The sequence below is a fragment of the Ahaetulla prasina genome, chromosome 9 (genome assembly GCF_028640845.1).
Source record: "Ahaetulla prasina isolate Xishuangbanna chromosome 9, ASM2864084v1, whole genome shotgun sequence".
Classification (NCBI taxonomy): domain Eukaryota; kingdom Metazoa; phylum Chordata; class Lepidosauria; order Squamata; family Colubridae; genus Ahaetulla; species Ahaetulla prasina.
The window spans coordinates 13,376,765-13,392,166 of NC_080547.1; the positions used below are offsets into that span (position 1 = coordinate 13,376,765).

The 15,402-nt window shown below is 45.3% G+C and overlaps 1 protein-coding gene across 1 annotated transcript in view; it reads left to right on the forward strand.

Annotated features, from left to right (window-relative positions):
* Positions 1–15,402, forward strand: part of LOC131203776 (tubulin-specific chaperone cofactor E-like protein) — a 94,833-nt gene that overhangs the window by 64,795 nt on the left and 14,636 nt on the right. The window contains exons 15-18 of the mRNA XM_058194377.1: positions 2,146–2,719; positions 4,884–5,476; positions 9,769–10,342; positions 13,432–14,042. Coding sequence (XP_058050360.1) covers positions 2,146–2,719; positions 4,884–5,476; positions 9,769–10,342; positions 13,432–14,042 — 2,352 coding nt within the window. The remainder of the gene's footprint in view (positions 1–2,145; positions 2,720–4,883; positions 5,477–9,768; positions 10,343–13,431; positions 14,043–15,402) is intronic.

Consider the following 15,402-nt stretch of genomic DNA (forward strand, 5'->3'; position numbering starts at 1 on the left):
TTTGCCCTCACCTACTTGTGAGGACATATTTCATCCCTCAGGCTGAGCTTACTGAGGGAGCCACTTTCAGCTGTAGAGAAAGCCAGATCCTCTCTGTGCTTGGGGGATTTTCATAGAAGAAAAAAAATATTCACACATGAAAAGGAAGAGCTGTGCCTTCCAGAATGGCTTCCGCTTGCCCTCAGGGAAGGGTCTGACTAGCCCAAATGTCATTGCCTAGAGCAGGGATATCAAACTCAAGGTCTGCGGGCCGGATCTGGCCTGTGTGGTACTGAGATCTGGCCCGTGGGACTGCTCTGGAAACAGCCAAAGACGGGCCTGCGGTGCCTCTGCCAACAAAAACAGAGCACGTGGCCCTCCCTCAGGGGTAAAATGCTCCCAGTTCTGACTGGATCTCATGATCCGGTAGTGATCGTGGCTGGTGGTTTGGCGATCCAGTAGCGATGGCGGAGTGAAGCTTCGCCCACCCGCCCGGGTGTCATTACTTCCTGGTTTTAACCTGGAAATAATGTGTTTTTTTACCTTCTGCGCAGAAGGTCTGCGCGCGTGGCGTGTGCACTTCCGAACCTGTAAGGAAGGTAAGTAGATTTCACTCCTGCCCTCCCTAGCTCCCTTTTCAGCTGCGACGGAACTCCTGCAACCTCTTTGACAATGAAAATAGAACTCGGGAGGGGCTCCCGAGCTCCGTTTTCATTGGCAGAGTGCTCGGGCAGCCACAGGCGCCCCCAACATGAGTGACGTCGAGCTGGCCATGCCTACTCTGGCCACGCCCATTCCCCTCCCCCCGAGGTCAAACACAACCCTGACGCGGCCCTCAATGAAATCGAATTTGACACCCCTAGACTAGATGATGTCATTATATCATTCCATTGTCTGGATGTATCTGGAAAGAAACATTTGAAGAGGGAAAAAAGCAGTCCTCAATAATAATAAAAAATAGCAGTCAGCTAGGCTGAAAATAGAAGACTGCTAATTTCTAGGATGTTTTGATTATTATTATTATTATTTCATCTAATGGGAGTAATATGGGAAACGTCACATCAGAGAATCAGGTTCCCCTCCCCCCCTAAAAACTAAGGCCCATCATATAGGTTGACTTTCATCTTCTATAATCTTCCAGGCAGGAAACCAGGGACATTAGTAAAATTTACGCTGGAAGTAAAATCCAGCATAGTTTGAACGCGCATTACTTGCACACCGTATCCTTTCAAGATTATTATTTTGGATAATAGAAAAAAGTGTGCTTGCCATCTTCCGTCTGCCAGAAGGCCAGGTTGATCCCCAGAAATAAGCACCTGCTTAGACATATCATTCAAGCTGTGATGGCTAGCCAGCAATCCCAAGCGGGGAGTCGCTTTATCCCCCCCCCCAAAAAAAAAAGTTTGCAAGAAACAACATTTCAATAATTGGGTATGACACAGTAGAGTCACGCCGGCCACATGACCACAGAGACGTCTTCGGACAGCGCTGGCTCTTCGGCTTTGAAACGGAGATGAGCACCGCCCCCTAGAGTCGGGAACGACTAGCATGTACGTGCGAGGGGAGCCTTTACCTTTATCTTTAAGTTAGAGAAAATTCTCTCTCCCTGTTATTCAGCTGCTGGCTCCCCTTCCTCTTATCTCATCACAGCCTCATATCAGACTTGCCTTGACCGCAGCTCTTCCCCCTGCCTTCCAAGTTCATACCCACATACCATTACAAATTCCTTCTACTATGTGGACTTCAACTCCCAGAATTCCCCAGCCAGCATGGCTGACTGGGGAATTCTGGGAGTTTGAAGTCCACAAATCTTAAACTTGCCAAATTTGGAGACCCCTGTACTAGAGGGTCCTGAGCCTTTTCAATTCCTCCCTTGGGAATTGAGGTCTTGTCTGATTCTCTCTTTATTTTTTTCTCTCCGACACCTTACAGACATTGTAACAGCCTTAGGATCTATTCTAGACTGAGTGTTTCAATATTCCCTTTATATATATATATATTTTCTTTTTGCACTACTTCAATAAATATTAGCCATTTAATTTGTAGTGACGGTGATCATTATAGCAGTAGAAGATTCATATACAACCATAGTAAATAAATCCATTTTTAATCTTCTCATTTTGGATGATGATGATGATAAATGTTAACTTTCTATCCATGTCACAGATAGATGACTTGGTCATGTCTCTGCCTGTCTTCTTGGAACTGGGAGCCATAAAAATCTATCAGAGTGGCATGTCGACCGCTGTGGAAACAGACTTTGGCCTTTTGGTGACCTATGACGGTGACCATTATGCTGCCATTTCAGTTCCCGGCTCCTACATTAATGCTACCTGCGGCCTGTGCGGGAACTACAACAAGAATCCTGAAGATGACGTCTTGCGCTCCGATGGGAAACTGGCCACTTCGGTCCTGGATCTGGGAGAGAGCTGGCGGGTTTACCATCCTGAATGGAAGTGCTCCCCAGGCTGCTTAGACAACTGCAGTCTTTGTGACATGGCGATGGAGTCTCTCTACTTCGGCCCCGAGTACTGTGGCTTCATCAACAAAACCGGAGGCCCTTTGTGGGAATGTGGGGCCATTGTCGACCCCACGGCGTTTGTGCACAGCTGCGTGTACGATTTGTGCAGCATCCGCGATAATGCCACAGGAGGCCTTTGCCAAGCCATTCAAGCCTACGCCTTGGTTTGCCAGGCCTTAGGGATCCCGATTGGAGACTGGAGGGGGCAGACAGGATGCGGTAAGTCACCAAGCATTCAGAGTCGGACTCAACAAAATGGTAGGGCTCACCTGCTTCATGCAGGGCTTCTAGTCCATCAACTTCGACTTGGTCAACCTGAGTTAGGAAGGAAGGACATGTAGGAAGGACATCAAGCTACTTGTGCCCAAACAGAGAATTGTCATATGATTAGGTAAAGGAAAGGTTCCCCCACACATGCGTGCTAGTCGTTTCCGGCTCTAGGGGCGGTGCTCATCTCTGTTTCTAAGCCGAAGAGCCAGTGCTGTCTGAAGACATCTCCGTGGTCTTGTAGACGGCATGACTAAATGCCGAAGGCACATGGAGCACTGTTACCTTCCCACCAAAGTGGTCCCTGTTTTTCTAATTGCATTTTTTACATGCTTTCGAACTGCTAGGTTAGTAGAAGCTGGGACAAGTAGCGGGAGCTCGCCCCATTAGGCGGCACTAGGGATTCGAACCGCTGAACTGCTGACCTGACAAGCTCAGTGTCTTAGCCACTGAGCCACTGCATCCCTTTATGTCATCCCTTTATGTCCCATGCGCTCTCACAGAGAGGGACTCCTCAGGGTGCCGTCAGCTAGGCAGTGCCGTCTGGCGACACCCAGGGGAAGGGCCTTCTCTGTGGGGGCTCCCACCCTCTGGAACGAACTCCCTTCAGGACTTCGTCAACTTCCGGACCTCCGAACCTTTCGTCGCGAGCTTAAAACACACTTATTCATCTGCGCGGGACTGGATTAGATTTTAAAGTTATTGGTTTTAAGGGGTTTTTATTATTTATATTGTTTTTAATAATTTGGCAATAGAATAAGTTTTTTAATCGGCATTTTTAATCTGTATTTATATGTATTTTAATTGCCTGTGAACCGCCCTGAGTCCTTAGGGAGATAGGGCGGTATATAAATATGAAAAATAAATAAATAAATAAATAAATAAATAAATAAATAAATAAATAAATAAATAAATAAATAAATAAATAAATAAATAAATAAATATGACATCCCTTTACGTTATATGATTATCAGATGCTAATAAGAGCAACCAGCTCTTGAGGAGATGATCTTGGCAATAATTTGACCCAAGAGAGTAGAAATGGCAGGTTTATTGTCCTTGAATGATGCTTTTGTCCATATTTGAATCACAGAACTCCTAGAAAGAGTAACGATAAAAAGGTTTCATAATAGACGACTCAGACATGATCTGAGGGACGTTAACTTAGCTATTCTTTCCCATTCATCTGGCCATTGGTCTGTACCCTTTAAAGCTTTATTTTAAAATTGCATCACGTGTAAATTAGATTACAGTTAACGGTTTGTTTATTTTATTTTATTTTTATTTTATTTGAATTTATATCCCGCCCTTCTCAAAGACTCAGGGCGGCTTACATGTGTAAGGCTTACATTTGTTCACAAATGGTGAACAAACTGGTCATAACGTCCTGGCGACATTTCTTTTCCTTCGTCGCTTTTTGTCTGTGTTTCTTCTTGGTTTGCAGTCTCTTGGAAAAAGTACATGTTCAGTGAGCCTCCCTTGATTCAAACTCAAATCTTGGTGACTTTATGCAAAGTTTTCTTGGCAACTGTATAGAACCGTGATGGCGAACTTATGGCATGCTTGCCCAAAGTAGCACATGGAGCCATGTTGCCTGGCATGCACGGTGTCACCCGTCCCTCTTCCGGGTTTCTGGTGCGCATGCACACGCGATGATCAGCTGGCCTTTGTGCGTGCAGCAGTGCTGGAAACCGGAAGAGCTGGTCTTCCGTTTTCAGGTGTGTGCACATGTGCCAGCCAGTTGATCGGCATGTGTGCATGTGCGGAATATTGCCAGCACACATGTGGGCACCGAAACCAGAAGTACCTTATCTGGCGTGCTTGCCCCCTGGTCATGGCCTTGATGAGCATGCGCATGCAGTGCTCCCATTTCGGCACTCGGTGTCGAAAAGGTTCGGCATCACTGGTATAGAAGTCATTTGCTGCCTAGGGCTTAGGCGTTTTTCAGAGGGACTCACATCCGAAGAGGAATGAGGCACAACCCTGTATAGCTTCTTTCAAGGTCAGCCAAAGTTGACTCAGTGCTATCACCAAGCTGGAGGCTCAAATATGCCCACTATTCTAAACCAGCAACTGCTGTATCAACTAAATCAACTGTTCTTTTTGCCTTTTTCAGCGACTGCTATAAACTGTCCAGAGTTTAGTCACTACTCCATCTGTACCAGTAGCTGCCCAGCCACCTGCTCGGATTTAACGGCCCCTTTGAACTGCAACTCTCCTTGCACGGAAGGCTGCGAGTGCATCGGAGGCTACGTTCTCAGCACCGACGCCTGTGTCCCTGTTCAAGAGTGTGGTTGCGACGTGGACGGCCGTTACCACGCCGTGGGGGAATCCTTCTGGGCTTCTGTGGACTGCACAGTGCAATGCTGGTGCGAAGAAGAAGGAGACGTCAACTGTTTTAATGCCACTTGCCAGGAAGGAGAAGTGTGTACCGTCGAGAAAGGCTACCAAGGGTGTTACCCCAAGCGGGAGACCTTGTGTTTGGTTTCTCAGGATCAAGTCCTGCACACTTTTGACGGAGTTGGCTTTATTTATCCCTCGGACAATTCTTACACCTTGGTAAAAACATGCCCAGACAGGCCCACTTACCTGGAATTGGACATCAGCAAAAAGAAACCAGAATTGAGTCCTGACTGGCTTCGTACCTTGATGATCCAGGTTGCCAATCAAGATGTTAAGATCGGGGGTGTAGACAACTCTGAAATCAAGGTAGGGATTTTCTGGTGGGTGACAGGCTCAAAAGGCTTGGGTCATTGCTCTTAATTGCAGGAAACGATTTAATAGCACAGTCTTTTGACAAATGTTCCTGAGCCAGTTTTATTCATATAGAGCAGCCTTTCCTGATCTCAGGATGGTTGACGCTGGATCCATCCTTTCTCCCCCAGATGGGAAAGCCTGGAGGATAGTTTGTGTAAACCAACAGATAGGAGAGCGGTGACTATCAAATGAACTCAGAAGACGAAGCGCTAGTGGAGGAATCAAATTCTGGGAGAGAATTATGCAGGGAGGATGATTCATGGTCAAATGAGGTATTTTGTTGCCCTTCGTTTTGTCTGCTGCTTGTGCTTCTTTTAACCCCGGTGAAAATTCCTTGTGGTTCCTTTTTTTCTTCTTCTCTTTTTAACGTCTGCAGCGGCAAAGCTTCACACATGTTCAGACGTCTCATTAGCTGCATCTGGTGCTGACATTTTCATCCCGCTAGACATTTGCCTGTCAATTTTTATGCTCGTCGTGGAAGAGACATGATCAAACAACCTCTCTTTGGCTCTGCCCTTGTTGACCATTGAAATAATTGCTTGTGTCTTCAAGTTAAAAGATGTTAAAAGATGTCTTTGCTACCCACATTTGCTTCCCCAAATGTGAGAATCTTTGACAGAGACAGAAGGTCTCTGGGTTTGTTTGTTTTTTGTTTTTTTTTACAGATGTCCAGCTTTAATTCTCTCCCACTCCCCACCCAAAGGGCAAAACCTAAAATGCCTGATTGTTGCAGGAGTATAATTAAAGAACCTTTCCAAAGGGTGAAACTACTAATCTTGCCTACTCTGCTCTGACAGAGAATTGGGTCGTGGGCTTCAGAGAGAAATGAGTTTTGATTTGCTTCCCCAGTCTGAAATCTTCCAAATGGCTGTGGACTAAAGATCTTTGGTAGGGGAGGGGCAGTCTCAATGCATCCAGAATATTTCAGATTGAGAAACCAGGTTGCCCTGACAAAAAAACCAACAACAACATTTAATCTTTCCCCTGGTATAGCCGACAGAGGGAGGAGAGCCTGTGGCTTAGAGGTTAATACATCTACCTAATATGCAAGTAGCCCAGGTTTGAATCCCAGAAGGTTATGGCTAGCTCAGGACTCTCAAACTCAATTTCATTGAGGGCCGCATCAGGGTTGTATTTGACCTCGGGGGTGGGGGAAGAGCAGGGGGCATGGCCAGTTTGACATCACTCATGTTGGGGGCACCTCACACGGCGCTCCTGAACTCTGTTTTCGCTGGCAGAGGCACTGCGGGCCAGTCCGCTGTTTCCAGGTTGGCCCAGTGGGCCAGTTTTAAGCACCCCGTAAGCCAGATCCAGCCCCCGGGCCTTGAGTTTAACACACCTGGGCTATCTGATGAGAGCTAAATAGCTTGAAATAGATCTATACTAGTCTCCCTTGATTTCTTTGTCGGTAAAACATAAATTCAACACAAAAATAGTTCGTCGCAAAAGCAACTGCCTGTGAAGGTTCCTGGATTGGGGCCAAAAATGGAAGCAGTATTCGCCGTCCCATAATTGGGTAGACCAGGTTGCCCTGATAAAAAAACAAAAAAAACCCAAAAAAACCCCACCCAAATTGAGAAACGTTAGCTTGGCATGTAATAAAGAAAGAATTAAATTCTCCTTGTAGCCTGAAGCCATCACATTGACTAGAGCTTCTATTTACATAGCCAACAAAATAGTGCCAGGCCTGATGGGATCAATAACTATTAGACTTGATGGCAGCGGACTGTCTCCGAAGGCCATCTGTTGGAAGCTTAGCAGGCTTCCTCGTGCAGTTGGTTTGACCATTATGCATTCAGACTTTCGGATTAGTCAGGCCAGGGGTCCAATCCAGCAGGGGGCAGTTTGTGTTCTTATGACCTGCAGATTGCATTTCATGCAATTACAGTACAGGAAGATTAAGTTTGATCTCTCTTAAGAGATAAAGAGCTTCTCGTAATACACAGCATGGGAGCTTGATGTGTAAGATCCGTAATAAATTGTAATTAAGTTGACAGAATTGGAAAAACGGTTGTGTTCACCATGGAAATCCTGAATGGTGTGAGATTTCCAATCATGAAGAACTATAGCCAGGTTCAGGCAAACCTATAGCCTCACTGCAGACCTTCATCACCCTCGTGAGAAAAGTGATGGAGTTGGATAAAGGACCAGGACTACCTATCTCTGCTTTCTCTGTGTGTTTTGGATATCCAAGCATGTGGATAATGGTCCCATGGTGCAGAATTTCTGATATCATGATACAGGTGTTGCTGTTAGTTGCAAAGTCGTGTCCGACCCATCGCGACCCCAAGGACAACGTTCCTTCCTGTCCTCTACCATCCCCTAGAGTCCATTTAAGCTCATGCCAACTTTTTCAATGACTCCATCCAACCACCTCGTTCTCTGCCATCCCCTTCTTCTTTTGCCCTCAATCTTTTCCAGCATTAGATGCTTCTCCAGGGAGTCCTTCCTTCTCATTAGGTGGCCAAAGTATTTGAGCTTTATCTTCAGGATCTGGCCTTCTAAAAGAGCAGTCAGGGTTGATCTCCTCTAGGACTGACTTGTTTGTTCACCTTGCAGTCCAAGGGACTTGCAGGAGTCTTCTCCAGCACCAGAGTTCAAAGGCCTCAATTCTTTGATACAGGTAAATGGGTGTAAATATATGTGGTTGTCCTACTGGAATCTAGATGGCTATTCTTATCAGCAGCTGGGTCAACATCAATATAGAATTCCCCTAAAATTGATGGAAATTTTCTTTTCTTTTCTTTTTGGGGGAAAAAATGGTACCATTGTTTAATATAAATTCATGACTGCCCACTCCTCATCTTACAAACTTTGTCTAGTAGTCAACAATGGTAGTGTAGATTACTTGATTCCTTGGGGAAACCAACGGTTCCAGTGGTCGGTTGCCCCTGGTTCGGACCGGTTTGCAAGAACCGGTAGTAAAACTGGCGGGAGGCTCCGCCCACTAACCCGGATGTCATCAGGAAGTTTCTGCGCAGTCCCGTTGCGAACCGGTAGTAAAGTTAAGTAGAACCCACCCCTGAACGGTTCCCTTCCATTGGAAAAAACATAACCTTCCCTTGGTTTTGCTACCTTTCAAGAAACTCAGTTCTGCTCTTCTAAATCGCAGCCCTGTAGAAATGTTGCTTCGCAGCCGTCTGGTAGGTGACACTGCCACCAGGTGGATAGAAATGCTTCACAAAAAGGAAGCATCTGACAATTTATTTTAAACCTGTTTTCCACACTAGCAGGACCGCGGAACACAGCTCCTGCTGTCTCCTTGCATGTATGAACATTGTGCGTCATTCGAAAGCAGGGGAAAGATATTTGCTATTCTATTGTCACCTCTTCCCAATCTCACGATGACATTTCATTGTAAGAAGAAACATAAAACCCAACAACCTTGGGTTGTATTTGCTGTAATTGTCAGGGTCTATTTTTGTGTGTGTTTGTGTGCCTTCCACCCACGTCAGTTGTGCTTTCTGTTCTTTCCAGTAAGTCTACCTCTACAGCAACTGTTGCTTCTCTCATATGTCTATCAAATCGAGCGTCTCTTTCTTGCGTTGGGTCTTGTATTTTCTTTTTGAATGACTGACGTCAGAAGTTTTCCCGAGGATCAGAAATCTAGTACTGTCACTGTGGGATAATGGCATGAGCTGAAGGCAAAGCTTGGCTTCCAAGAATAGCTTGTAATTCCTTTGAGGTCGAGAAATCCATACAGATCCATCATGCCAATCAAGTGGTCTCCACATAAGTTGGGACTTCAGTGCCTAGGTTCTAGAAGCAGCATTCTGAAGTAGATCTGTGGGCTTTTTGAGATGATAAAAAAGCTGTTTTAAGTCCGCTTAAAATATACAAGCACCTGAAGGCCAAGCTGGGTTTGAAAAGTCATCTGCTCTGTAAATCTTTTTGTTTCACAAATGAGAATAGTTGGCTCTTACTCTTAAATTTAAGGAAAGTTGTTATATAATGTGAAAAAAACCCTTTTTAGATTCCCAAAATCTTCTCTCTTAAAAATGTATTCGAGTTCTGCTTTCTGGGTATCCCAAATTTAAATGCTGTTCAGCTTATGTTTGACAGGTAAGTAACTTCAGCTGTAGACGTACAGTTTATCTCTATACGAAGTGTGCCTTCCTGTTGACTTCCATTGCTCAATTCTGCTGATGCCTCACTAATCAAAGGAGGAACAGGAAGATACCGTGGGATTATTGAGTTGCTTTCATTCATTTGTTGCCTCTTCTTTCCCCCTTTTTCCTTTGCAGGTGAATGGATATGAAACGGAGCTTCCATATTTCCACCCTTCTGGGCAACTAGAAATCTACCGGAGTAAAAATGGGACGGTTGTTGAATTGGATGGACTCATCCACATCCACTATTCAGACTTGGGTATCTTGGAGATACATCTCTCCACCAGCTATTTCAACTGTACTGGAGGCCTCTGTGGCTATTTCAATGGAAACAGCAGTGATGAATTCTGCTTTCCCAACGGGAAATGCACAGATAACCTGGTGGTTTTCCTGGACAGCTGGACAACCTTCAATGAGATCTGCAACGGGGAATGCGGTGACCTTCTCAAGGCCTGCAACAATGATTCGGAGCTTCTGAAAGACTACCGCAGCCGCTCCAGATGCGGAGTCATCAATGACCCCACCAACAGCTCGTTCCATGAGTGCCACGCTGTGGTGAACGTGTCCACATATTACAGGACCTGCATTTTCCGCCTGTGCCAAAGTGGAGGAAACGAGTCAGAGCTCTGCGACTCGGTAGCTCGTTACGCCAGCGCTTGTAAGAATGCAGAAGTGGACATTGGACAGTGGAGAAGCTTAACCTTTTGCCGTAAGTTGGGAAGTGGGGGAGATACCGATCTTCATTTTGTTTCCAATAGGACGTTAAGTTGTTTGAGTATTGGTCAACATCATGGACCTTTTAGGTCAAAAAGGCCCTAAGATTTCAATTCTATTAAACAACAATTATCATCATTCTCAATCTAATGGGATGCCCATGTTATATACCGTGTTTCTCCAAAAATAAGACCCTGTCTTATATTTTTTGAACCCCAAAATAAGTGTTTGGCCTTATTTTTGGGGAGGTCTTATTATTTTGGGACGCGTGGAGCAAGATGGGTATCCTCTTGCTGTCTTACCTGATTTCCAGCTCTGTCTCCCTAACCCTAACCAGAGGAAATGGCGGGGACCAGCTGCACATGAGTTTAAATATTTTCGGGGAGAGGTTATTTTAGCGCATGCACTCAAAATCTTGCTTGGGCTTATTATCAGGGGATGTCTTATTTTCAGGGAAACAGGGTAGGTTAGGACTGAATCCACTAAAAAAAAATTCATGGGATTGGTGGGAATTTTCTTAGTCTTATGCTCAGAAAGCTCTTCTGAGGTTTGTGAAGCCATTCATGGAAGTTAGAAACATAATCTTAGAAAAAAAAACTTGCTTGGGTATACAAAAGTTTACAGTCAGTCCTTAGAATGGTGGCCTTTGTCCCAAGAGTCAATGTTTCATGCTGTCCGATTTCAGGAAATGGCTATAAATTTCTTCAAAAACGTAATTTCATATTCAGGAAATAGTCAACGCAAGAAACTTCGGGAGAGGAGAGTGTAGTGCTAAATAAGTAACTTTACTAAATACAAGGAAGTCACGCATATACAGACATTCCTGATGCAAAATGCAGGAATCAAGGAATATGGGATTTAAGGAGTAACGAGAGAGGATAACTAAAATGTGAGAAGGAAGAATACGCTGTTTTGATCAGCTGGGATAATATTTTTGCTGCCAATGATACAAATATCATCATTTAAAGGAAAGATTTAAAATAGCACCTTGTAAAAGCAGAAATAAGTATGGAAACTGAATTAGGCTGAAGAAAATGTAAGCAATCGAAAAGAGTGATCCAGCTGATCTTGACTTTTTAGATAGTCAAATCTTTTAGGAACTTAATCTTAAGGTAAAGGTAAAGGTTCCCCTCGCACATCTAGTCGTTCCTGACTTTAGGGGGCGGTGCTCATCTCCTTTCAAAGCCGAAGAGCCAGCGCCATCCGAAGACGTCTCCATGGTCATGTGGCCGGCATGACTCAACGCCAAAGGCGCACAGAACACTGTTCCCTTCCCACCAAAGGTGGTCCCTATTTTTCTACGTGCATTTTTTACATGCTTTCGAACTGCTAGGTTGGCAGAAGCTGGGACAAGTAACGGGAGCTCACCCCATTTTACAGCACTAGGGATTCGAAGCACTGAACTGCCAACCTTTCGATCGACAAGCTCAGCCTCTTAGCCACTGAGCCACCACATCCCTTAACTTAATCTTAAAGGAGTAATAAGAGGCACATTAAGTGATTGTTTAATTAGGGACTCTTTTAAAATAGGATGTGCAAAAGTTTGCTTCCTCCCACCCCGGAAATCTGATATGTAAGAAGAAACTTTCTGGATCAGCACAAAATCCTCATTGTGCATCTCACAGTGGTCCATAAAAGTCCAGCATAGAGGCAGTGACTTTCTCTGTTCTTTGTATCCGACAGCTGGGTTTGAATTTTATACTTTAGTGGAGGGAAACTTTGTTGGTAACAAAGGGTGAATCTCATGGTTGTAAACATAATTTAAATGTTTATGGATAAGCAATGAAAAAATAAAGCAATCCCAGTGCAAATTTGAAGCTGAAAGGAAATTTCATAGAGGTGAAGGCAGTGTAATGTAACACAATGTGTAATCAATGAGAGAAGAGTAATTCACTCACAGGGCAGGATTAAGAAAAAACTAAAACGCCTTTCAGCTGTTTGAATAAGTATTTGATAAACCAATAAAAAAGCAAGTTGGATTTTTAAAAAAAATCATGCCAGCAGGTCTCAGATTGTATCTTCTGTAAGGATAAATAATAAAACTCTCTCCCTCTGTCTCCCTGCTATTCAGAGATATAATATTTTAAGGGAAAGAATAATGTGTAAAATCAATCCTTCTTCTCACTTCGTGGAAGTCCTTCTCTATAAAGATCAAATCGTTCATTTCACAACCATATATAGAGATTGAGTCGGAATCTGATATGATTACTCTTCCTCCCAACCTGGTTGTGAATCTCTGTATGGATAAGGGATTGCATAAGGGGTTTCAGATCGGACGCAGTGGCTCAGGGGCTAGGACATTGAGCTTGTCGATCGAAAGGTCGGCAGCTCAGCAGTTCGAATCCCTAGTGCTGCCATGTAACGGGGTGAGCTCCTGTTACTTGTCCCAGCTTCTGCCAATCTAGCAGTTTCGAAAGCACGTAAAAATGCAAGTAGTAAAAATAGGGACCACCTTTGATGGGAAGGTAACAGCATTCCGTGCATCTTTGGTGTTGAGTCATGCCGGCCACATGACCACGGAGACGTCTTCGGACAGCACTGGCTCTTCAGCTTTGAAACGGAGATGAACACCGCCCCCTAGAGTTGGCAACGACTAGCACATATGTGCGAGGGGAACCTTTACCTTTACCTTTATGGGTTCTCCTGATTCTAGGGGCAGTGGCAGGTTTCTACCCGCCCACCCCTGCGTTCTACTCACCTATATTTCTGCTTCTGAAGCCCAGCTGATCGGGGCAGCAGAGTGGATTGCCTTTCCTCAGCTGTTTTCCTTGCTCTCAGCAACACAAAAGTTCAATTTTCTGCAAATTGCGCATGCGCGCTCAGCGAACCGGTTGTTAAACTGGTAGGCTCCCACCCCTGCCTAGGGATGTCTGTGGCAGATGTCAAGATGGTAGTTTGGGACCTCCTGACCAAGCTCCTAACTCTTTTTAAGGGTGTTGTGCAAAATAAGGTTTGATTGTGTGAATGGCTACTGTCTTGAAATATCTCTGTGAACACCCACAGCTGGACTCAGGTCAAGGTGGCGGCTGCCTGATGCAGAAGATGTCTTCCATCTGACCACTGACTCTTTTCCTTTCCTTCCAGCTCTTGCCTGTCCTAAGAACAGTCACTTTGAGGAGTGCATGTCCTGCTCTGAATCCTGTGACACCCTGAGCATGGGGCCCGTGTGTCTGGATAGTTGTGTGGAAGGTTGCCAGTGTGACAAAGGCTTTGTGCTCCAGGGCACCCAGTGCATTCTCCGTAGCGACTGTGGCTGCAGTTTTGAGGGCCACCAGCTCTCCACCAACCAGTCCTTCTGGATGGACATCGATTGTCAGTACTTCTGCTACTGCAATGGCTCTGACAACAGTGTGCGCTGCGAGAACCTCCCTTGCAAAGAGGATGAATACTGCCTGGAGGAGAATGGTCTATATTATTGTCAGGCCCGCACAGATGCCTCCTGCATCATTTCCGGCTACAGCCATTACTTGACCTTCGATGGATTTGCGTTTGACTTTCAGAGCAGTTGTCCTTTGGTCCTCTGCACCACCATTGACCGCCAGAGGTCCGAGAGGTCAGATACTTTCCCTGAGTTTACAGTTGTTGCCAAGAATGAGGATCGGGATCCTTCCCTGGCTCTGTGGGTGAAGCAGGTGGAAGTTGAAGTTTTCAGCTACAGCATTGTGATCCATCGAGCCTACAAGCATACTGTGCTTGTAAGTCACTAGAGAGTTCTTTCCTCCATTGCTTTAATCACAGGGGTGGTTATTCACTTACCTTCGCTATTGGTTTGCAAATGTGAGTGTGCACATGTGCTTGCTTCACTCATACGTGCCACCTCTGTACATGCGCAGGGCCTTCTGCACATGTGCAGAGCATCAAAAACAGGACGTGATGACATCCAGATGGGTGGGCGGAGCCTCTCCCAGCCGCCGCTACTGGTTTGCCTGAACTGGATAGAACCAGCTGAATACCACCACTGCTTAATTAGGATAAGAGTTTGAGACCACCCCAAACCAGTTAATTTTGGGGTTTAATGTGGGAAGGTGGATGTCAACTTGTGAAGCTTCTCTAACCTGCTCCCGAGTTGCCATAGGCAGGGGGTGGGGGAATCGAGCCTCGCAACTGCATCGAGGAATTTGCACCTCAGTCAAAACAACGCACATCTAGCCAGCCAAAATCAAGGCTATCTCCACAGAAACCAGTAGTGGCCGGAGGGGAGTGACTTCTACGACCCACAAAATTGCTTCATTGGGGAATGTGACTGACACACCTTGGGGGGATGGAAAAACGGTCAGAGGCAAGGTGCAAACTGAGTGGGGTCAGAGCTGGCTTCACTAGGTCCGCGCCGACATAGCGCTCCTCATAAATAACTGGATTTTCCTTGAAAACTGGCTTGAGGCTCCTGCTTTTATTAGGGCATCGGTCGGAACCCTGACAGTAGAAAGTCCACCAGGTTGAATTTTTTTTTTTTTGTTTGTTTACATTTATACCCCGCCCTTCTCCGAAGACTCAGGGCGGCTTACAATGTATAAGGCAATAGTCTCATTCTATTTGTATATTTTTACAAAGTCAACTTATTGCCCCCCCAACAATCTGAGTCCTCATTTTACCTACCTTATAAAGGATGGAAGGCTGAGTCAACCTTGGGCCGGGCTCGAACCTGCAGTAATTGCAGGCTTTGTGTTCTTAATAACAGGCTTTACCAGCCTGCGCTATTCACCGGCCCTGGACTTCATGGCCTCCTCTTGACCATGTCTAAGTATGTGTAATTTTGTGTTCGTTATTATCTTCTAGTGGGTTTTCTTTTTAACTTTCCTGTCTAGTCTTGGTTTTCCCAGTGGCATTTCTTCTCAGTATTAATCAGGTCTGACCTTGCTCGGTTGTTGCAGTCCAAGTGCTGCAAACTGAGCTGGATTTTAAACCCGAGTATAAGAAAATCCTGCAGAGATATGGAGATCTTACCAAAAATATGCAGTAAGCTTTTCATGTGGAGTGAGGGTTTAAACCTGGATTTTCCTAGGTCAGCTATTCTTTCTTTGAAGCGTGCCTCCTTCAGCTGCCCTCTTTCACTGA